This window comes from Salvelinus namaycush, chromosome 11 (genome assembly GCF_016432855.1).
Source record: "Salvelinus namaycush isolate Seneca chromosome 11, SaNama_1.0, whole genome shotgun sequence".
NCBI classification, from domain to species: Eukaryota; Metazoa; Chordata; class Actinopteri; order Salmoniformes; family Salmonidae; genus Salvelinus; species Salvelinus namaycush.
In genome coordinates, this window is record NC_052317.1 from 195600 (window position 1) to 219389 (window position 23790).

The window sequence follows — 23790 nt, forward strand, 5'->3', positions numbered from 1 at the left end:
CTGGCACACTCAATGCTCTGAAATTGTAGTAGATAGCCAGAGTGAATTTACCAGCTACATCTATCGACAGTTGTTGCAGTGACATCATAAACATTCTATTGAAATAGTTACTTGCCTATTGGAGTCTTTTGTTTAGACATGTAGCTAGTTAGCTAAACAATGAACCATAATACCAACTCATACTAGCAATGCAAATGGCTCTGAAATATGAATATTACATCACATATCATACATGTAACGTTAGCTAGCTAGCTAGCCAGCCAGCTAACTTTAGCTAGCTAACAGTACACTTTAACTTGAAATGAAAACAACTTTCTGACTATTAGAAATGTGTAATATCTGAAAATGTAGCTAGATAGACTCTCTTACCCATATACACGGATGGACGCTTCTCCCTCTCTGTTACGGATGCAATGGTTGCCCTTAGTTTGAAGATGTAATCAGAGGACGTGGTTTATACATTAGCTTTCTGTGAGTTCTCTTTTTTACTCAATCTGCAATCAATGGCTATCATACTCTAATTCCACCGGGCATGCCACTGATTTCAAAACTCGGCCCTCTAGAAAGTGGAGTGCAACACTCTACTGTGTGATATCTTTCAAAAAAGCTGCGTTAGAAAGGATTACATACACATACAGACCAGCTCATATTATAGACAGAAGCGCGCTCCTTGGGAGACCAATCTTAACTCATCTCTCGGCATGTCTAGCCCACTCATCTCAGCTAATCATGGCTAGCGGGAAGGTTGCTACCTTTTTCCGTGGCTAAACCAACTAGGCTCGTAATTTTTTTGTGAACAGGGTGGTGTACTTAATAAACTGGTGTATGTCATTGAGTCATTCTTCAACATCATTAGGTATATTTCACTAATGGAAATTGCTGCAAGTTTAAATCTTAGGCAGTGGCTTTAACAGCAATAGCTAAATAGTTCGGGAGAAGATGAGGTTTAAATCACCAAACGGCCTATCAGAATTGAATGTTGAGTATAATTCAGTACTTTTTTGGTGGTTTCTGGACAATGGTCAGCTATGGTCAACTAACAGTGTGCCGAAGGGTTTTGTCAGCAGTGTTGGGTTAGGTAGATGTCACGTTTTAATATAATTCATTATTCAAATGCTGCATAAATGTGTTCCAATGCGTTGCCTGTAGATGGTGCTGAAGATGCACTGCTTTGACATCAGAGTCGAAGGGGCACTAACCCTAATCCTCCCCAGCAGATCCCCAGCGTAATTTGGCATTATACTTTTCATTATATGAACCTTCATGTTTTAGATTAGACAACCCATGGCTGTCTTCATGTCACAGAAAGGCTAAAGTGTCTTTCTGTTGATTTGAGTTCTTCATAATGGATATCGAAGCACAGTAGGCTAATTGACACTGTCACACTGAGTCTTTTATTACAGTATGTGCGATTAACATACACTTGTCTTTCCAGCTACAGGCCTGTGTGTTCAGAATAACATAAGATGTGTCCCATTAATGTAGTCATGTATGTAGGATAATCACTTTAATCATGTATACAGTTAACAAAGCGTTACAAACCGCAGTGTATTGATACATGCATTCCTATCAATAAATGATTAAAGCCTGTCTCTGCCATCAGAATGCGCATGAAGAGGTTGTTACACATATACGTTTATATTGGTTTGTGGATGGGGCACAGCAGTAGCTTCTATTTGGGCTGGGACAGTGCTGCTCATTACAAAGGCCCGCTATATTGGTATATATATATATATATATGTGTGTGTGTATATATATGTATGGACACATAGATGGTTTATAGACACGTATAGATACAATTTTAGAGGCCAAGGATATATTGGCGTTTGTGTGCAGCAAAGGAGAGCACCAGCTCTGAATGCTAAAGAGGGTGGGTCTGAAAGCTCTCTCTCCCCGACCAAGCTCAGTCAGTCCTGCGGCTTGCTTGCTCCATGTAAATCCACTTATGAAATCAGGCCTCAGTCCAACGGCAGTAGTTGTCATGTCAACGCTATGTGAGTTTTTCTTAGCCCTTCCCTTTTTTCCGTGTAAACAATTACATCCATTCATAATTTACAGAATGTAAAGGCTGCATATGTCCGCATGCATACATATAGCGCCTTCAGAAAATATTCATACCCTTTGATTTACCCCACATTTTGTTGTTACAGCCTGATTTCAAAATGGACTAAAATTCACCTATCTACACACACCCATAATGACAAAGTGGAAAACATATTTTTTGAACGTTTTGCACGTTTATTGAAAATGGCATACAGAAATAACTCATTGACATAAGTATTCATACCCCTGAGTCAATACTTTGTAGAAGCACCTGTGGCAGCGTTTACAGCTGTGAGTCTTTCTGGGTAAGTCTCTAAGAGCTTTGCACACCTGGATTGTGCGACATTTGCCCATTTTATTATTTAAAAAATTCCTCAAGCTCTGTCAAATAGGTTGTTGATCATTGCTAAACAACCATTTTCAGCTCTTGCCATAGATTTTCAAGCAGATTGAAGTCAAAACTGTAACTCAGGCACATTCACTCTCTTCTTGGTAAGCAACTCCAGTATAGATTTTACCTTGTGTTTTAGGTTATTGTCCTGCTGAAAGGTGAATTCACCTCCCAGTGTCTGGTGAAAAGCTGAACCAGGTTTTCTTCTAGGATTTTGCCTGTGTTTAGCTCCATACAGTAAAAAAAATGTATCCTGAAAAACTCCCCAGTCCTTAACGATTACAAGCATACATATACATTTATTTGTATGTACATATTGTTCATTCCTTTACACTTGTGTGTATAAGGTAGTTGTTGTGAAATTGTTAGGTTAGATTACTCGTTGGTTATTACTGCATTGTCGGAACTAGAAGCACAAGCATTTCACTACACTCGCATTAACATCTGCTAACCATGTGTATGTGACAAATAAAGTTTTCTCCTATCACAGCCAATAAACTCAAACTGGTTTAAAGTCACCATTGGCCTTATGGTGAAATCCTTGAGTTAGGAACGACGCCTGTATCTTTGTAGTGACTGGGTGTATTGATAAACCATCCATAATTGTATTTAATAACTTCACCATGCTCAAAGGGATATTTACAGGTTGACTGAGGGACCTTACAGATAATTGTATGTGTGTGGTACAGAGATTGAGATGGTCATTGAAAAATCATGTTAAACACTATTATCATTATTATGACTTGTTAGGCACATTTGTACTCCTGAACCTATTTAGTCTTGCCATAACAAAGTGGTTGAATACTTATTGACTCAAGACATTTCAGATTTTCATTTTTAATTAATTTGTCAACATTTTGAGAAACATATTTCCACTATGACATGATGGGGTATTGTGTGTAGGCCAGTGACAAAACAATCGCAATTTAATCAATTTTAAATTCAGGCTTAAACGCAACTACATTTGGAAAAAATCAAGGGGTGTGAAAACTTTCTGAAGGCGCTGTATACCAGATACTTTGGGAAACATGGAGTTAAAACAGTAGATTTTGAGAGTTGAGTTACACATGTAATACTTACAGAAAGCTGAGACCCTCATCTCTCCAACAACCACAACAGTAGTTGCTTTCAAAAATTTTTTTTAAACATTGTACAATCAGAACAAATTAATCTCACTATTCTTCTCTCCCTTTACTCGGAGTGCAATGGAGCAGAGCAGACACTTTCAAGCAGGAATCAGTATATTAATGGGCTTTATGCTACTGTTTGACCAGCTCATGGTTTTAGCTGCCCCCAAAATAGAACGTTTTGAGTAAAGTGATCAGCTTGAGTTTTCAGCTCCTACCTATGCAACCAATAAAAATGTAACTTGCCAAGTCAAACGGTCACACTCAGGATCTCTGTACATGGTTTTTCAAACAATCCCTGCATTGTTAAAATCAATCAAGGGTATGTTTTGAGTCATCACTGGCAGGAATCCCATAAGCAGCGGATGCTTCTTCATTCAAAAACAGAAAGGATTAGCAACCTACACAAACATAACTTGGAGGAGGAATTACAAAAAATTTGAACACAAACTAAAAATATTGAAATTGAATTTGGCTTTAACCAATTGAGGATTACACTTATCAAAACAGCTGTGTTTTGAAATACAGAAGATGGATTATGTTGGTCTCAATGGATTGTGATCATGCTGAAATAGCTCTTCTCTACTTACCCAGCCAAACGATTACAACAAACACTTATCTATTTAATACAGTTTAAAAAAGGAGCCCTCCCTAAAAATGTGATGTTGTATTACAAGACCATAAGACTAGATCACAAAACCTGAGCTTGAGCAGTTTCAAGAACATCTTATTTATGTACACTACCGTTCAAAAGTTTGGGGTCACTTAGAAATATCCTTGTTTTTGAAAGAAATGCAAAGATGTTTGTCCATTAAAATAACATCAAATTGATCAGAAATACAGTGTAGACATTAATGTTGTAAATTACTATTGTAGCTGGAAACGGGGCTGATGAGGCTGACGAGTTTCAGAAGAAAGATATTCGTTTCTGGCCATTTTGAGCCTGTAATCGAACCCACAAATGCTGAAGTTCCAGATACTCAACTAGTCTAAAGAAGGTCTGTTTTATTGCTTCTTTAATCACAACAGTTTTCAGCTGTGCTTACATAATTGCAAAATGGTTTTCTAATAATCAATTAACCTTTTAAAATGATAAACTTGGATGAGCTAACTCAATGTGCCATTGGAACACAGGAGTGATGGTTGCTGATAATGGGCCTCTGTACGCCTATGTAGATATTCCATAAATGCCGTTTCCAGGTACAATAGTCATTTACAACATTGACAATGTCTACACTGTATTTCTGATCAATTTGATGTTATTTTGATGGACAAAAAATGTGCTTTCTTTCAAAAACAAGGACATTTCTAAGGGACCAAAAACTTTTGAACGGTAGTGTATGTCACATTTCACAAAAGTTACCAGCCACAGCAGGTGCTTTTATGAAATGTAAATTAATGCTATGGATTCCTTCCCCCCCTGCTTGCAACAGGGACTCCTCGTCGCATTCCCGGGCTGCTGACGATGACATGTAGGGCTGTGTATCCGAATCCGGGGGCGACATTGATTATTCATGCCAGGAGAGGGCCCCCCCTGTGCTGACATGTGCCACGCTCACTGGAGCCTATTAATTGGCATGAGAATGCGAGGAGATGAGAGGGTGTGAGTAATAGGAAGAGAGAAAGATACTGTAGAGGGGTGAATGTGCAAGTTAAGAGAACTATTGAGAGAGAGAGGGAGTATTGAAACAAGGCAGTGATGGAGATGGTTGAGGGGGCTGAAACCCGAGAAATAGGATTGGGTTTTGTCTGTTGCCAGCACGAAGCTTAACAGGAACAATTTCACTCCTCCCGAGCAGTAACGAAAGATCCCTCATCCTCGAGACTCTTCATCTCATTCTCCAACCGGGAAACTTCAGTTCCACATCCTCTGCTCGGTTTCAGAAATTGACTACGTACTACCCGATGCACGAATACGGCTCCAAGGCCCCGAATGGTAGTGGCGAGAGGGGCCCAGGCAAGATATCCTGTCAACCATGGGTCAACCTGAACCTCCAGGAGTCCCTCGCTCACCTGCACCCCCTTCAAAGGCAGCACGCCATCGAGCTGCACCAGCAACAGAAGCAAATGCAGCAACAATTGCAGCACCAGCAAATGCAGCAGCAACAATTGCAGCATCATCAAATGCAGCAACAACAAATACACCAGCAGAAACAACAAATGCAGCAACAACAACTACAGCAACAACAGCTACAGCATCAGCCTTACCGGCCACCTCAACATCCGCCAGCTCACTCGTCCCTGGCCACCTTTACCTCCTGCACGCTCCCGGCATCGTGCAAAGCCAGGAGCCGCTTCATCAACCTCCGAGACAGCGTCAAGAAGAGCCCCACCAAGAGCACGGCCAAAGTCATCGGAGGTATCGGTGGCACCCTCAGCCCCGACATGGGTCTCGGTTCCCATGGGTTCCGGGTCCCATGGGTTCCGTTCTCCTTTGAGAAGGTACGTATTACCTCCTTTCCCAGCAGTGGTTGCTTTCTCCATTTTTTTGGATAAATGTGTCAAGGATATCTTGCACGATATGGTGTACTTTGAGAAGGTATGTCTCCCTCAGCAGTGCTACTGTAAGTGTCCCCATTTGTACTTGACAAATGTTGTGTCAACGATATCTTGCAAGTTATTGAGTCAGGTGTTCCCAGCTTTGCTAAGCATTTTGTAATTTTTTTGTAAGAGCTGCATATCCTAGGCAAATATTATTATTTGAGGCTGCAAAAGGGAGAAAGACTTAATGTCTGCATGGGGAATCTATAAGCAGTATAGTTATCCAGTGCCCTAGGAATTGGGGATACTGTACAAAGACATTATGCTAGGATGTTGAATGTTACTTGAATGTTCTTCTCGTCTGAGGATTGTCTTCTACCATGGCGAGGTCCAAACAGTGTTTTTGGCTCAATGATTCAGAATAATCAGTCAATAAAGATGAAAAAATTGCTAAATACAGAAGATACTGTTTCATAACACTCCTATAGTTGTTATTTCACAGCTTGTCAGTCTTATTCCATTGAAATCTAATCTCTGCTCTTTTGTACGTTGTATTATGGAGATACTTTTTTATTCATTTTGAGCAATTAAGCCCTATTGTTAAAGGATTTTGAAGCAGGAGTTCTGAAACTAGGGCTTGCGGATCAATGTTGTCAATGTGGGCTAATTTTAGCACTTTCGCTCCAGCGCTGTTTTCCAATAGGGTATTGCTGCGACAACGGCAGCAGCACAACAGCAATTAAGCCTCTATATCCAAATACTGCTGCACTTACCTCATACAGCCAACAGCAGGCTTCATGAGATGGATCTCTTACATAATTAAGGTGACAGGACTGAGTACTTACTACTTCAGTTGCTGGCTCGCAATTTGAACTTTCACATGTATCGATGTCAATGGAAGATTAGTGGGAACGTTTGAGTTGTCTCAAGTATAGCACCATATGTGAATGGCTTGCAACTGATTGTGTGTGAATGAATCCTGCTTGTAATAAGGTTTGATAAGGTCACCAGGCAGACCAAAACTCCATCCCACCATAATGGGCTGAAATTATTTTTTTTATAAAAAAAAATTGTTGCTAAAAGGGCATTATCATAATTTAAAACATTTCAAAGAATTATTCCAACTTCATATTATGGAAATGTATTTTAAACACATGAAAAGCACCTTTTTGACTGCACTCGGTCTTTAACTTCTTATGGATCCCTTCGCGCGCCAATCCCTTTAGCGGGATCGATTTGACAACACCCAGTGAAATTGCAGCGCGCCAAATTCAAAAACAGAAATACTCATAATAAGAATTCATAAAGCATACAAGTGTTATACATCGGTTTAAAGATTCACTTCTTGTTAATCCAGCCGCAATGTCAGATTTCAAAAAGGCTTTACGGCAAAAGCAGACCATGCGATTATCTGAGGAAAGCTCCCAGCATACCAACACATGAAAATCAGATTTCAACCAGGCAGGTGCTACATAAAAGTCAGAAATAACGATATAATTCATGCCATACCTTTGAAGATTTTCTTCTGTTGGCACTCAAATGTTCCATAAACATCACAAATTGTCTTTTTCTTCGATAAATTGCCTCTTTATATCCCCAAAATGGCCATTTATTTGGCGCGTTTGATTCAGAAAAACACCGGTTCCAACTCGCCCAACATGCCTGCAAAGTATCTAATAAGTTACCTGAAAACTTGGTCCAAACATTTCAAAAAACGTTCCTAATCCAAATTTATGTATCCTAAAACGTAAATAATCGATAAAATTTAAGACGGGAAATACTGTGCTCAATACCGGACGAAAACAAAGTGAAGCACGTTCCAGGTCGCGCACACCAAAACATTAGTGTGCACCTGGAGTGACACATGGAAATTACAGGGCTACTTCTTCATTTCTCAAAGGAAAAACATCAACCAATTTCTAAAGACTGTTGACATCTAGTGGAAGCCATAGGAACTGCAAGCATATTTCTATTAAAAAAGGGATTACCATATAAAACTAATGGAAAACAGATTGAGCTCAACATTTTTTCCCCCGGGATGGATTGTGCTCGGGGTTTTGCCTGCCAAATCAGTTTTGTTATACTCACAGACATTATTCAAACAGTTTTAGAAACTTCAGAGTGTTTTCTATCCAAATCTACTAATAATATGCATATCCTAGCTTCTGGGCCTGAGTAGTAGGACGTTTACTTTGGGCACACTTTTCATCCGGACGTGAAAATACTGTCCCCTAGCCCAAAGAGGTTCCTTTTGAATGAAATCCATGAATCATCATTGAATAATTTCAGTCGGGTTTGTGGTGAGTCACAAGGTATTGAGTGAATCGGGTCACAAGGGTGTTAATTGATTCACATTGGGAAAGCCTCCTGATGTCTTCGCTGACGGAAATGTAACAGAAGGCTACCATGCCATAATACAAGAAAAAGACTGCCAACTTCCCTCAGAGCAATAGATGTACGCACTGTTATACAAACTCCATAATGGTATATGGGACAGGTATCACTTGCTGCTACAGTTGAATCATGTATGGAAATGTATTCTTTTGCTGTCCCAGTACAATTCCTGCGACAGAATGAGACACACTCTTAGAGGACACTGTTCGGTCTTTCGCTGACATGGATAACGGGGCTTCTGTGTGTATTGATTACTGCATTGTTGTCTTTGGAGCTCGTAAGAAAGACATTTCACTGTACTTGTGCATGTGACATTAAAACTTGAAACTGAAACTTGGATGCGTTCACTGCAGGGGAACTACTACATAACGTGATAGGGTTTCTCTTCTGAGAACGATGCATTGAGACACACAATGTGTATGCTAGTTCAACTCCACAATACTTTTAATCATATGCTCTGTGCCCCGCTTTCGATGAATGCTTCAGCTTCTGTAAGAATCACAATCAAATCAGGCAACATCACAATCAAATTTGGCAACATTTATATTTCAGCAGGCACTGTACTATGCCTGTGGAGTTCTTTAACCCCTAAAATCACCCCTCACAAAGTGAGATAGGTTTTAGGGGTTAATATTGCATCTAGCTACATTTGGAGATTGACATTTCTATATTTTTCAATAAGCACGAAACGGGCATATGTTGAGGCCAACCCCCCACTGTGCCTCATTGTCCCATTGGGATTTGGAGATTGTGTACATACACACACACCTCCATCCTTTCATCCTCCCTCCCACATCCACATTCCATTGGTCTGCATCCCAAATGGCACCCTATTCCCTTTTTTAGTTCACTTCTTTTAAACAGAGCCCTGATTAAAAGTATTGCACTATGTAGGGAATATGGTGCCATTAGGGAAGCAGCCTATGGTGTTCATCTGTGTTGCACTGTTTTTCTGACCTCTGACCCATCCCCTGCTATTGTTTAGCAGACAGATGCCGCCCCGCCTTCCTCTCCCATAATCCCCGTGATCCCAATCTCGTCCATCCCAGCTGAGACCGCTCCTGTCATCCTTCCTCCGACGTCACAGGTTTTTTTCTCACTTTTTTTTTCTTCCACAAGCACCCGTCAATTATTTTTCTGTAGTTGGTCATTTTGTGTTGTATATGTTTTTTTAATCCCTGCCATTCCACTGTTTGCTTTGATGGAGTTAGGAGATTACAGTGAGGACAAGTGAGTGAGGGAGAACTACACATACAGAGCGAGCGAGCGAGTGATGGATTGTTCCACACTTTCCCCTTTTGACTCTAAACAACCCATTTGCGTGCCAGCCAGCCAGCCAGGCCGGGGGGGTGGGGGGGGGGGTGGTGGTGAGCACCACCGACACAAGCCTGGAGGACTTAATTTGATTTATTTAGCCTTTATGCTTCAGCATTGCATATTCCGCAGTGTAAAATGCAATGTACGTATGCTCCTCTGCCCTAGTAATCTCTGATGAAAGCCAGTCGCTATCCTTTTTTACTCATTTGTTTCTGTAGCAACATGAGGAGAGTAAGTGACTGATGCCTTCTCTTTCTGTATGGTGGATATGGGACGTTACATTTTATTTTATTGTACATTTCTATGTGAATTTACATTGTATCCCCAAGTGTAATGGAAATGGCAGATTTTTGGGAATTCTTTGGGAAATGTCTCGGGACATGCAATCCTGAGGTCCTAAGGTCTTTTTCCCCCTCTTTTTAGGCGAACCCTCCCCCTGTCGTGGTTAATACAGACAGTTTGGACACGCCTCCATATGTAAGTTCAAACCTTTTTAATGAAATACACAATTATATTATTTTGTGATGTAAATCTTCACCACCATGTCTGGGTTGTCTGTTGGATACTTCTAATAATGGTGGATGATGTAGTTAGCTATCATTCAAAATCCCCAAAAAGGTCTGTTTTGTTACTCTTCCCTGAGGTTACAGTGAGCAAAACAATAAGGATTTTGATTAAATAAGGTGTTGAAATTTGACATGAAGCGCGATCGCATGCTTTTAAGAGGTAAATAATTTGGTTTTTGTGTAACTATCATTCAAAAATGCTAATATAATTTTGTTGTAATCTAAAATTGAATGCTGTTTGAAACTATGCTTTGTGTGTGTCAATGTGTATACACACATACAACAACTACACTGCTCGAAAAAATAAAGGGAACACTTAAACAACACAATGTAACTCCAAGTCAATCACACTTCTGTGAAATCAAACTGTCCACTTAGGAAGCAACACTGATTGACAATAAATTTCACATGCTGTTGTGCAAATGGAATAGACAAAAGGTGGAAATTATAGGCAATTAGCAAGACACCCCCAAAAAAGGAGTGATTCTGCAGGTGGTGACCACAGACCACTTCTCAGTTCCTATGCTTCCTGGCTGATGTTTTGGTCACTTTTGAATGCTGGCGGTGCTCTCACTCTAGTGGTAGCATGAGACGGAGTCTACAACCCACACAAGTGGCTCAGGTAGTGCAGTTCATCCAGGATGGCACATCAATGCGAGCTGTGGCAAAAAGGTTTGCTGTGTCTGTCAGCGTAGTGTCCAGAGCATGGAGGCGCTACCAGGAGACAGGCCAGTACATCAGGAGACGTGGAGGAGGCCGTAGGAGGGCAACAACCCAGCAGCAGGACCGCTACCTCCGCCTTTGTGCAAGGAGGTGCACTGCCAGAGCCCTGCAAAATGACCTCCAGCAGGCCACAAATGTGCATGTGTCAGCATATGGTCTCACAAGGGGTCTGAGGATCTCATCTCGGTACCTAATGGCAGTCAGGCTACCTCTGGCGAGCACATGGAGGGCTGTGCGGCCCCACAAAGAAATGCCACCCCACACCATGACTGACCCATCGCCAAACCGGTCATGCTGGAGGATGTTGCAGGCAGCAGAACATTTTCCACGGCGTCTCCAGACTCTGTCACGTCTGTCACATGTGCTCATGTGCTCAGTGTGAACCTGCTTTCATCTGTGAAGAGCACAGGGCGCCAGTGGCGAATTTGCCAATCTTGGTGTTCTCTGGCAAATGCCAAACGTCCTGCACGGTGTTGGGCTGTAAGCACAACCCCCACCTGTGGACGTCGGGCCCTCATACCACCCTCATGGAGTCTGTTTCTGACCGTTTGAGCAGACACATGCACATTTGTGGCCTGCTGGAGGTCATTTTGCAGGGCGCTGGCAGTGCACCTCCTTGCACAAAGGCGGAGGTAGCGGTCCTGCTGCTGGGTTGTTGCCCTCCTACGGCCTCCTCCACGTCTCCTGATGTACTGGCCTGTCTCCTGGTAGCGCCTCCATGCTCTGGACACTACGCTGACAGACACAGCAAACCTTTTTGCCACAGCTCGCATTGATGTGCCATCCTGGATGAACTGCACTACCTGAGCCACTTGTGTGGGTTGTAGACTCCGTCTCATGCTACCACTAGAGTGAGAGCACCGCCAGCATTCAAAAGTGACCAAAACATCAGCCAGGAAGCATAGGAACTGAGAAGTGGTCTGTGGTCACCACCTGCAGAATCACTCCTTTTTTGGGGGTGTCTTGCTAATTGCCTATAATTTCCACCTTTTGTCTATTCCATTTGCACAACAGCATGTGAAATTTATTGTCAATCAGTGTTGCTTCCTAAGTGGACAGTTTGTTTTCACAGAAGTGTGATTGACTTGGAGTTACATTGTGTTGTTTAAGTGTTCCCTTTATTTTTTCGAGCAGTGTATATACACTGAGTATACCAAACATTAGGAACACCTTCCTAATATTGAGTTGCACATATACATAATCCATGTCTCAGTTGTCTCAAGGCTTAAAAATCCTTCTTTAACTTGTCTCCTCCCCTTAATATCTACTGATTGAAGTGGATTTAACAAGTGACATCAATAAGGGATCATAGCTTTTACCTGGATTCACCTGGTCAGTCAATGTCATGGAAATAGCCTACTCCTGTGTGTATGCGTGTGTTTGTAGGTACTGTATGTGTGGACGGCAATCAAATCTGCTTCTAACACAATTGCAGTATGACAGCACCGGGGCACACATCCCCCCCTGAACGCAACTCACAAGTCAAAGGTTAAGGCTCTCCATTAATCGGGCCACTCAAGATGGTGGTGATTTCGTCACTTTCCAAACATGCAGAGTTTTCATTTCGGGGAGAAACAAAAGCATCACACTATGAAAGTAGAAAATAAAAAAAAACGTACAGTAGCCACCTGGCATACTTCATCCCAACTAGCCTAGCCCTTTTCTTGTTGCCCTTCTAACTGGGTTGTAATTAGTAGGGCACACCATAGAAAAAAGTTTTGAAATGGAAAATAAAAAATCAGTGTTTTTTATTGGATAGGTCCAGATAGTCCTTCCCTGTTTGTCCCTTATCTTACCTTTGGTGCCTAATGAACACGACCCAGGTCAAGCTGGCCTCCATCAGAGTTATGGAATGGAGCTACCTACTGTATGTAGGTCTTTAATAACACGTTTAGCTCAAATTTAGATAATTCACACAAAACGTATCTTTTTTGATGATCTTTTTTACAATGAAGCCAATTTTGGCCTGTAATTTCCTGCACCACAATTGAAAGAAGCATGGTGATCTGCGTGTTGATATTTCATCTCATTCATATCAGCTTATAGTACAGTATATTCACAAAAATATCCCAATTTTTCCGTAGAAATGTTGAGAAAGAGAACCATGAGCCTAGACTACAGCAGCTCTTGTGTGCCATTGTTCCTCAGTACTGCTGGGAAGAAAGCTGGTTGCGGTCCATTGTGTTAGCATCTCAGGCCCTATTCAATCGAATCAAGTCAAAGCAACATTCTTCTTGAACTGCGGCAATGCACATTTGGATTCAAATGCTCCACAAAAACAATGCTTACAGTGTAAAGCAAAAACAAATTCAACTGAATAATAATTAAATCTCATAGGGCTCTGCTCAAAACTAGTGCACTAAATAGGGAATAATACAAGGTGCCTTGACTTGTTTAGAGCTATAGCTCTGCTCCTGTAGGGTACATAACACATGGAGTCTAATGATGGTTGGTGAAAGAGTGCTTGGTCTGTAAATGACTTGCTAACAGGAAATATGTTTATTGCCATGACATAATTAAAAAGTCATTTTGGATTGACCAATGTAGATGGTTTCAAATACATGCAATTTAAAAGTTACATATCACGAAATGTTGATTATAATTGTTTTTTAAAACAGAGCAACCTTCATGGAATCTTATTTGAGTCTGAAAAGGATGTTCATATGATAGGGAAGATATACAAAACCTTGCAGAGTATATCCAACTGACCAAAAATATAAACTATTGGAACCAAAACTTAAAAGGAACTGATGTTGCCATAAAATCGAGGGGAAGTTGGAGCATAACAAACAAAATTAGTTTATGAAAATAGACGCTTAATCCAGTATAAACTAATGTATATAATTTATTATACAAGAGACATAATTCACAAATTCTACAGCACAATGGCAGAATCATGTCAAGTGTAGAATGACTCAATAATCCATGCTTTCTGGGAATGCTATGAAGTCCGGTAGTTGTGGGTCGAAGTTAGAAAGTTGGCTGTCAAAAGTATTACAATGTAAACTTTTAATCCGTCTGTCTGCATATTTCAAGACATGGTATATGGCGGTGTAGTGAGATACCCAATGGGCTTGACGATTCTCTTCTCATCACTCATCTTGACAAAAAATGTAATAAAAACTTGGAAATCATGAACACAATCGAAAAATCTAATTTATTATTGAAATATTGAAATAGCATGGGCGACCATGGAAAGACAAATTGATGCAAATGGCAAACTAATGCAGACACTAGGGATGGGGGTGTGAGCATGCAGGTCTGGGCAGATGAGATGTTTGAGTCTAAGTTGTTGTTCCTATGTATAAGTTTGTATATATCTAAAAATACAAATAAAATAAACAAATATACTGAACAAAAATATAAAAACAACATACAACAATTTCAAAGATTTTACTGAGTTACAGTTCATATAAGAAAATCTGTCAATTGAAATACATTCATTAGGCCCTAATCTATGGATTTCATAACTGGGAATACAGATATGCAAATGTATCAGAAAACCAGTCAGTATCTGGTGTGACCACCATTTGCCTCTATTGGCAGGAACTGGAACACGCTGTTATACACGTCGATCCAAGGCATCCCAAACATGCTCAATGGGTGACATGTCTGGTGAGTATGCAGGCCATGGAAGAAGTTGGACATTTACAGATTCCAGGAACTGTGTACAGATCCTTGCAACATGGGGCTGTGCATTATCATGCTGAAACATGAGTTGATGGCAGCGGATGAATGGCAGAATAATGGGCCTCAGGATCTCGTCACGGTATATCTGTGCATTCAAATTGCCTTCAATAAAATGCTATTTTGTTAGTTGTCCGAAACTTGTGCCTGCCCATACCATAATTCCACCACCACCATCGGGCAATCTGTTCACAACGTTGACATCAGCAAACTACTCATCCACACAACGCCATACACGTGGTCGGCGGTTGTGAGGCCAGTTGGACATGCTGTCAAATTCTCTAAAACGACATTGGAGGCAGCTTATGTTAGAGAAATGAACATTCAATTGTTTGGCAACAGCTCTGGTGGGCATTCCTGCAGTCAGCATGCCAATTGCATGCTCCCTCAAAACTTGATGTCTGTGTTATTTGACAAAACTGCACATTTTTGTGGCCTTTTATTGTCCCCAGCAAAAGGTGCACCTGTGTAATGATCATGCCGTTTAATCAGCTTCTTGATATGCCACACCTGTCAGGTGGATGGATTATTTCTTGGCAAAGGAGAAATGTTCACTAAAAGGGATGTAAATAAATTGTGCACAAAATTGGAGAGAAATAAGCTTTTTGTGCTTATGGAACATTTCTGGGATCTTTTATTTAAGCTCATAAAACGTGTTGCGTTTATTTTTGTGTAGTTTTATAAAAAAAAAAAAAGTGCATCGTCGACTCACCGAACTCTCACTCAGGCAGGTCTCTATGCACAGGAACATTAGAGTGCGAAGTGGCAGCGTTCAAAGTCTTTGGCACCCTATTTAGTGCAGTACTTTTGGTCAAAGGTAGTGCACTATACAGGGAATAGGGTGCCATTTGGGACGCAGACGTTGGCAATTCCAGTACTAACACGTGACGTCAATTATTTATATACACACATATATATATATATATATATATATATATATATATATATATATATATATATATATATATAGCTCAGACGTGCAGTTTTTCCCCTTATGTTCAGTATTTAGCACATTCCACATGAATGTTTTAGTAGTTTGATACAAGCAACTAGACCGTCCTGCCAACCTGTTATGTCACCTCATGAATTAAAATGTGTGATTGTGTTTAGATTTTAAACACACAGACTAAAAAGCTTCAGATGGCTTCAGAGCGCAAATTGACTGCAGAATGGGGCCTTCTATCTTATACTCTTCCGCCCCTAAAACCTCTTACTAGACTTTCTATTATGATATTGAACTCAAACTCTAGAGTCTAGACCAGTGGTTCCCAAACTTTTTATAGTCCCGTACCCCTTCAAACATTCAATCTCCAGCTGCGTAACCCCTCTAGCACCAGGGTCAGCGCACTCTCAAATATTGTTTTTTGCCATCATTGTAAGCCTGCCACACACACACACTGTACGATACATTTATTAAACAAATAATGGGTTTGAGTTTTTGTCACAACCCGGCTCGTTGGAAGTGACAAGTAATAATAATCAATAATTTTGTTCTTTTTTTAGCCGTCTTACATATAAAACCGTATTTGTTCATTGAAAATGGTGAATAACTCAACACAGGTTAATGAGAAGGGTGTGCTTGAAAGGATAACTCTGCAATGTTGGGTTGTATTGGAGAGAGTCTGTCTTAAATCATTTTCCACACACAGTCTGTGCCTGTATTTAGTTTTCTTGCTAGTGAGGGCCGAGAATCCACTCTCACATAGGTACGTGGTTGTAAAGGGCATCAGTCTCTTAACAGCTCAATTTGCCAAGGCAGGATACTCTGAGCGTAGCCCAATTCAGACATCTGGCAGTAGCTTCTGATTAAATTCAATTTTCACAGAACTGCTTGTTGCAATTTTGATGAGGCTCTCTTGTTCAGATATCGGTAAGTGGACTGGAGGCAGGGCATGAAAGGGATAACGAATCCAGTTGTTTGTGTCATCCGTTTCAGGAAAGTACCTGCGTAATTGCAAACCCAACTCACTCAGGTGCTTCACTATATCACATTTGACATTGTCCGTAAGCTTGAGTTCATTTTCACACAAAAAAATCATACAATGATGGAAAGACTTGTGTGTTGTCCTTGTTAATGCAGACAGAGAAGAGCTCCAACAATAGCCTCAATTTTGTCCCGCACATTAAATATAGTTCGGAGAGTCCCTGTAATCCTAGTTTCAGATAATTCCGGCAAGAAAGAACATCACCAAGATAGGCCAGTCTTGTGAGAAACTCGTCATCATGCAAGCGGTCAGACAAGTGAAAATTATGGTCAGTGAAGAAAACTTTAAGCTTGTCTCTCAACTAAAAAAAATGTGTAAATACTTTCCCCCTTGATAACCTGCACACTTGTGTATGTTGTAAAATCGTTACATAGTTGCTGCCCATATCATTTCATAATGCAGAAAATACACAAGAGTTCAGGGGCCTTGCTTTAACAAAGTTAACCATTTTCACTGTAGTGTCCAAAACGTCTTTCAAGCTGTCAGGCATTCCCTTGGAAGCAAGAGCCTCTCGATTAGTGCTGCAGTGTACCCAAGTAGCGTCGGGAGCACCACTCCACTATATCTCCCTGTCATGGGATACCAACACATCTTGACCACCAATGTCCATTTGATGTCACAAGGCTGTCCAGTACTTAAAACATATTGTCTCCTGTTGTCCTGGTTTCCAGTGGTTTGCAGAAGAGGATGTCTTCCTTAATTGACCTCCCCCATCAACGTAACTGACATATACTGTGCTGCGCCACGTCTGACTTATCCAGCTGTAACGCATATAATTCACTGGCTTGTATGTGAAGCAGTAATTGTTTCAAAACATCTCCTGCCATGTCACTGATGCGTTGTGAAACGGTGTTGTTTGATGAAGGCAATGTCTGTATATATTTTTTGTCCTATTCCCCCAGCATTGTCCCAGCCATGTCTGCGGCAGCAAGAAGAATTAAGTCCTCCACAATAGTATGGGGCTTGCCTGTCCTAGCAGCTCGGTAGCTCACCATATAAGACGCTTCTAGCCCCTTCTTATTAATGGTATCTGTTGCTTTTATACATGTCTTACTACTTGAACGTCGTCTTAATTCTTGCACAAAAAAACTCCTGTGGCTTATTTTTCAAATTGGCATGTTTTGTTTCTAAATGTCTGCGCAAGAGTGAAGGTTTCATCGAGTTGTGAGATAGTACTTTTGCACATATAACACACCGTGGCTGAGGAAAGGCACTACTCCCAATATAAGTGAACCCCAAATCAATGTAGTTCTCATCATATTTGAGCCTCTTCGATGGTCCAACGTCCCTGTCTGTTGTTCGGTGCTTTCCCGGGTAAGGGGGCAGTAGCTCTTCGGCTACATCAGATTCACAACTGTCAGTGTCCATGCTAGCTGGGCTAACAACAAATGTAGAATTACTGATGCTAGCATTGGATGTGCTCGTGGAAGCAGAACAACTTGTGTCGTCGACAGGTGCAGGTGTAGTACTGCTGGTAGTAGCAGTACTACCAGTAGAGCTGGTATGTGTCTCTATGGATGCGGGCCTTACTTTTTTTAACCATTAATTAATTTTCGAGCAAATGGAATGAGCAGCAGCTACATACGGACCGTTAGTGGAATTCCCGCGAGAGAGTAACTGTTAATGTAAAGATTCTTAGGTCTTCCAGAAGTCTGTGTTGGAATATTCCTGATTTTCTACTTATTCACTCCTGATTCTGGGGAAAGTTACTGGAATATTGCCACTCTAATAAATCACTTTTTGGGCTGTCTTCTTGATTTCGTAAATCTTACTTATAGGGTCTCTATGGGTCATACTAGCAAGTCTAACGAAAGCTTTACCCTTTGACGAACCCAAAGTCAGTTAAGGAAATGCTGTTGCTCGAGGTACTTTGCTGGATGGTGTCCTCCTATTTTTCCGCAATAACAGTGGGCAACCGTCTATGTGGCTCTTCATGTGAATAAAGTACTTCACATAGGTCATATATATATGTGTAAGAGGGCATAAATAGCTACTAATATGCACACTTATTATACATGGATGAACACTGTATCTGTAATATTATCTAAGTATGTATGTTACTGGATGCACAGCATGGATGAATATGTGTGTGTGTGTGAGAGAAGCTCAGGGGGGGATAGCTGAACAGTGGGAGTGGACCAGACATGGCTTTGGAAATACTATTGACACTGTATTGTCCATTTGGTTGAATGGAAATTATTCTGCCTACACATGATAGTTAGCTACATAGTTCCACAGACTCCAGAAGCTATTCTTTATCAGTTCCAAAGACTGTACTAGGGACTGTAATTTCAATTTCAGATGCCTTTTTTACACGTATTTTCCCCTTCAGCATATCAGTTACGTCAATTTAAACTTAACCACATTCGTTCTAGCCATTTCTGACTTAGGGGACACTTACAGAGTAAAGGTTGGTGACTTACTAGCTCAGTCTTAACCTTACCGATACAGTTAAGTGCCTCGCCAAGGGCACAACACACAGTATTCCCCACACGTTTACCACTATCAATGTATCCTACCTGTTTACCAGTCCACTCATCTGACTGGGTAGCAGGAGTCAATACAGACAGTTGTGGTCTTGGTGTTTTGAGATGGTGTAGGGTGAAATTGTACCCTAGATGCTGGTCTTGGGTCAGTTTAGCATTTTCTCCCAAAATATGGTCAGGATTGGGGGTGAGGAAGCTGATCCTACATCTGTACCTAGCGGAAACTTCACCCTGGAGCGTTTGAGATGGACTATTGTACATGGCGGTCGGGCTGTGCAGGGAACAGCTGTGCTGCTGTGCAGCAGACTACTATAGCATTCTGAAATACTTAAACACTATGCAGCCTGACTGGAATATAGTCAATCTCAAACACAACCTGGCTTTCTCACTGACTAAAGCACAGGATAAGTAACATCAAATGTTGCAAATTTTTTGGTGGTCTGCCTTTTGAACATTCTGTATTTCCAGAGCTTGAGTGCATCTCACTTGAATTGTGGTACAGAAGAGGAAAGGCCTTTGTCTCATCTTTTTTTAAATTTTTATTCCACTTCAACATACAGTACCTTTTACGAGGACATAAAGGTTTTGAACTTGAAAACACAAACAGGTTCCAAAAGTGCTCAGTTTGGGAGAGGAAATGTCTTGTTCTGAAAGATGTGAAACCTTCATTGCTCTGCATTGACTCACTAGGAGTCACTGTTAGTTACTAGTAGTAGTCACTTGTTAAAAGTAGTCACTAGTAGCTAACAAACTTCAGCAGCTAAAATGTGTCATTCCCTTTCCCCCTTCCAGGTAAACGGAACAGAAGCAGATTATGAATATGAGGAGATCACGCTCGAACGGGTAAGGGGACTGTCTCTTTCTTTAAAACATTTTTTTAAATTCACAACTGTTGCTTCCTAAATGGCCCTATGGGCCCTGGTCAAAAGTAATGCACTATATAGGGAATAGGGTGCCATTTGGGAATCACCCACATTCTTTGCACAGCAGCAACACAGGTCCTCTTCTGTCACTATATTGAAGTGGTTCAGTACAAGATACATACAGTAAAGTACTTTTATGTACTCACAATGGAAGTACTACAGTCCTTTCGATTGTATTAGAAAGTAGCGTGTGTGTAATGTTCATGTCTGACATGGTATGCCCTCCAAATTGGTGGTGGGGGGGTGGTATCTTACACTTTGAGGGCCGTTGTGGGTGCAGGCTTTTGCTTCGGCCAAGCAATAACAGACTACGTTTTACAAATCAGTCTTTATTGTAGACTATGATTGAGGATATGGTCAAATCGGGTGCGTTTTTGCTTGCCCGAAGAAAAGGCCTGCACCCACGCTGGCCCTCAAAGGGTACAGTTTGCATATCTATTGTATTATACAAACTCACAGCTAGCACTGTGGCGTTCATAAAATGTTGTCAAGCAAATAACTGCCGGTCTCACGATAATGAACATAAACACATTTAGCATCTCCTGGCTTCCACACAGAACCTATAAGTCACTGATACAGACCTTTGGAATATCCACATTTAAAAAAGTTTAAGTCCATTTAATATAACCTACACCATCACAATAAATCCATTATTTATTTTAAACAGGTCTAAACAAACAGGATATGAAGAAAATGTAGTCTATTTCAGAAGAACAGAATAGCATACTCCAAATTGTCCTTATGTTAGGCCCTGATCTGGCTATGTTATATGGCTGTGGGCTACACTAGTTCATTTAGCAGACAAGATTTACTTAGAATTCCATGTCATTATTTTGTAGTATGAAGAATACAATTGAACATAGCTGAAAAATATCGAAAGGATATTTTCTCCAAAACAATTTGAGGGAGTGCGCACATGCGGCTATTTTGTGTTGAGCGCTTAACAAAGACACAGGTACTCCTATGTGCTTAATGTAGAGTTATTAATGTAACTTTATTTGTGATACAAGTGTTGGGCTATATGTTTTGATTTTTAATACATTCTAAGGCTGCGTGATGCGACCTAATGAGGATTTGAAAAAATTTGTTGAACGGCATGATCTCTGCTTTGTTTTTTGGGCAGGCTGTACCCACTTCATCAGTCTCTCACTCACAACTTGACAAGCACTTGACAATGCCTCAAATATCCCGGCTGCATCCCCTTTGTGTGGCCGTAATGCCCCATAAAAAAAAGTCCATGTATTTTGCGGAAAGTGACTGTTGTGCCCTTATAATAATTATAATTCCCTTCTCCCGGATGGCTCTCCGTCACGTGATAGGGTCTTTCTCACAGGCTACAAGTGAAGATGGACACATCGGGGACACAACTGCGCACGTACTTATACAATTCCGAGACGCATATTGAAGATATTAGAAGAACTGTCCACAATTACATTTCGTAAGCCAACAAGATGAGTTGGTCGAACGAACAGCAAAAGCGCTAGCCTATGTCAATCTACTATCCCCATAGTTCAAAAGTTGACCTACTCTATTCTGTGCGAGAAATAAATATTCCAAACATAGTCTAGGACAGTTGTGGGATGCGATAGATTACAAATGAATACCTCCACTAGCATCAAAAAACTTGTTTTAAGCAGTGAGCCTGACGCAACAGATGAGAACGTTTAGCTTAAAATATTGATGAAATATTAGGCTATTTTTTCAAATAAAGGCAGTAGGCTACAAGCGCGAATGTTCCGTTAGCAGGACAACACCATTCTCAAAAGTGACCACAAATGTGATTATGCATGTATTGCTTTTATTATAAAGGTGCTTTTCTAAATCAATTATCATGCACATGCACCTGTATCAAAACAGGGGCAGCGGAAAACAATACATGTCATCTATGCACTTAAATAGTAAATGGAGTATGCTTTTCGCGGGGTTAATTTTCATGCCAGCCAGGTAGACTATACTCCTGTTGTAAAAATAATCATTGTGCTTAATGTTAAGAAAGTTGAGAAATAAATATAGTAGGCCTAGCCTATAGAAAGCTGATGGTATCCTCCTCTTTTAAATAGAGGTTCCCAGGCAATTGCGTAGCCTATGGAAATGTTGTGCAATATGAGCTAATGGGTTCTCAACACGGAACTCAAACCGGCTGCGCGCGTGCGCCATCGTGCAGAAATGTGTTTTGTGCCCCCACACCAAATGTGATCACGACACGCAGATGAAAATATCAAAACAAACTCTGAACCAATTACAGTAATTTGGGGACAGGTCGAAAAGCATTAAACATTTATGGCAATTTAGCTAGCTAGCTTGCACTTGCTAGCTAATTTGTCCTATTTAGCTAGCTTGCTGTTGCTAGCTAATTTGTCCTGGGATAAAAACATTGAGTTGTTTACCTGAAATGCACAACGTCCTCTACTCTGACAATTAATCCACACATAAAACGGTCAACCGAATCGTTTCTAGTCATCTCTCTTCCGTCCAGGCCTTTTCTTCTCTGGACTTTTTATTGCGATTGGTAACTTTCCTAAAATAGGTGCATTACCGCAACTGACCTCGTTTGTCTTTCAGTCACCCACGTGGGTATAACCAATGAGGAGATGGCACGTGGGTACCTGCTTCTATAAACCAATGAGGAGATGGGAGAGGCAGGACATGCAGCGCGATCTGCGTCACAAATAGTACTGACTTCTGTTTTAGCCCTTGGCAACGCAGACGGTCATTGGCGCGCGCGATCAGTGTGGGTGCAGTAATTGAATAATATAGATTTCTACATTTATTTTGCAACGCGAGCAGTGTAGTCAGGGTATAAGTGTTTGATTCGATTTTCAGTGACATTTGCATTGATGTCAGAGTGATTAGAGGGACAATAGAGTGCTGAGTACCAAACAGTTAGCAAGTTTGGTGGGCGACTAATGACCATCAGCAGCATCAGATCTTGGAGAAGCCTAATTACCATGACTAAACGGTCATGTGGAATTTGACTGTTGTCTAGACTCGTGACCGCTGGTGTGGCGGTAATACGGTCTCCGTAACAGCCCTACTCACAGCTCGAGTATGCAGGGTTTGTATGAATTCCATTTTTCTATTCAGATAATTCAGGGGATTCATTAAATTTGGTAATTACATTGCAATTTGTCTCTCGGAATTGAGTGGATATGGAACTGACCCCAACACTGCTCGTATAATACAGCACCATCAGGACCATAATGTTCTCTCCTCTCAAGTTATCCTGTATCAAACAGCCAGCTCTCTTGTGTAGTACACTCCTCCAGTCTCTCCAATGTTCCACTCAAGTCTGACACACTCCAAGGTTGCATCCCAAATGGCACCATATTCCCTATATATGAGCACTATAAAGGGAATAGGGTGCCATTTAGGACTCAGACCATGTCTCTGGCATTATACGCATTTTGTTGCTTTGTGCACTCTTGCATTATGTAGCCATGTCTTAATCCTCCCAATGCACCCATGGTGATGTATTTTTGTTATGTTCCTTTTTTTCTTTTGCGTGACCCATTTCAGCTGTACTCTCAAGTGCACGGTATTATTAGCGTAGCGTAAATAAAAAATGCTCGCCTCTCCGCAAGCTGTCTCCCTGGGAGCTCTTTTACCCTGCGCCCACTGCCATTCCTAAGTAACAACGCACTCTGTGTGCTCCTACTGGCTTTGTGTG

The 23790-nt window shown here is 41.0% G+C and overlaps 1 protein-coding gene across 12 annotated transcripts in view; it reads left to right on the forward strand.

Moving 5' to 3' along the window:
• LOC120055693 (disks large homolog 1-like) overlaps window positions 1–23790 on the forward strand; it is a 234941-nt gene that overhangs the window by 105669 nt on the left and 105482 nt on the right. For 5 of the 12 annotated variants that reach the window (XM_039003587.1, XM_039003589.1, XM_039003588.1 and 2 more), the window contains exons 1-4: window positions 4897–6003; window positions 9422–9523; window positions 10177–10230; window positions 19993–20043. In XM_039003587.1, the coding sequence (XP_038859515.1) occupies window positions 5467–6003; window positions 9422–9523; window positions 10177–10230; window positions 19993–20043 (744 nt within the window). In that variant the 5' untranslated portion in view covers window positions 4897–5466. Of the gene's footprint in view, window positions 1–4896; window positions 6004–9421; window positions 9524–10176; window positions 10231–19992; window positions 20044–23790 lie in introns of those variants that run through there. The other 7 variants (XM_039003593.1, XM_039003595.1, XM_039003591.1 and 4 more) reach the window with 3 other exon arrangements.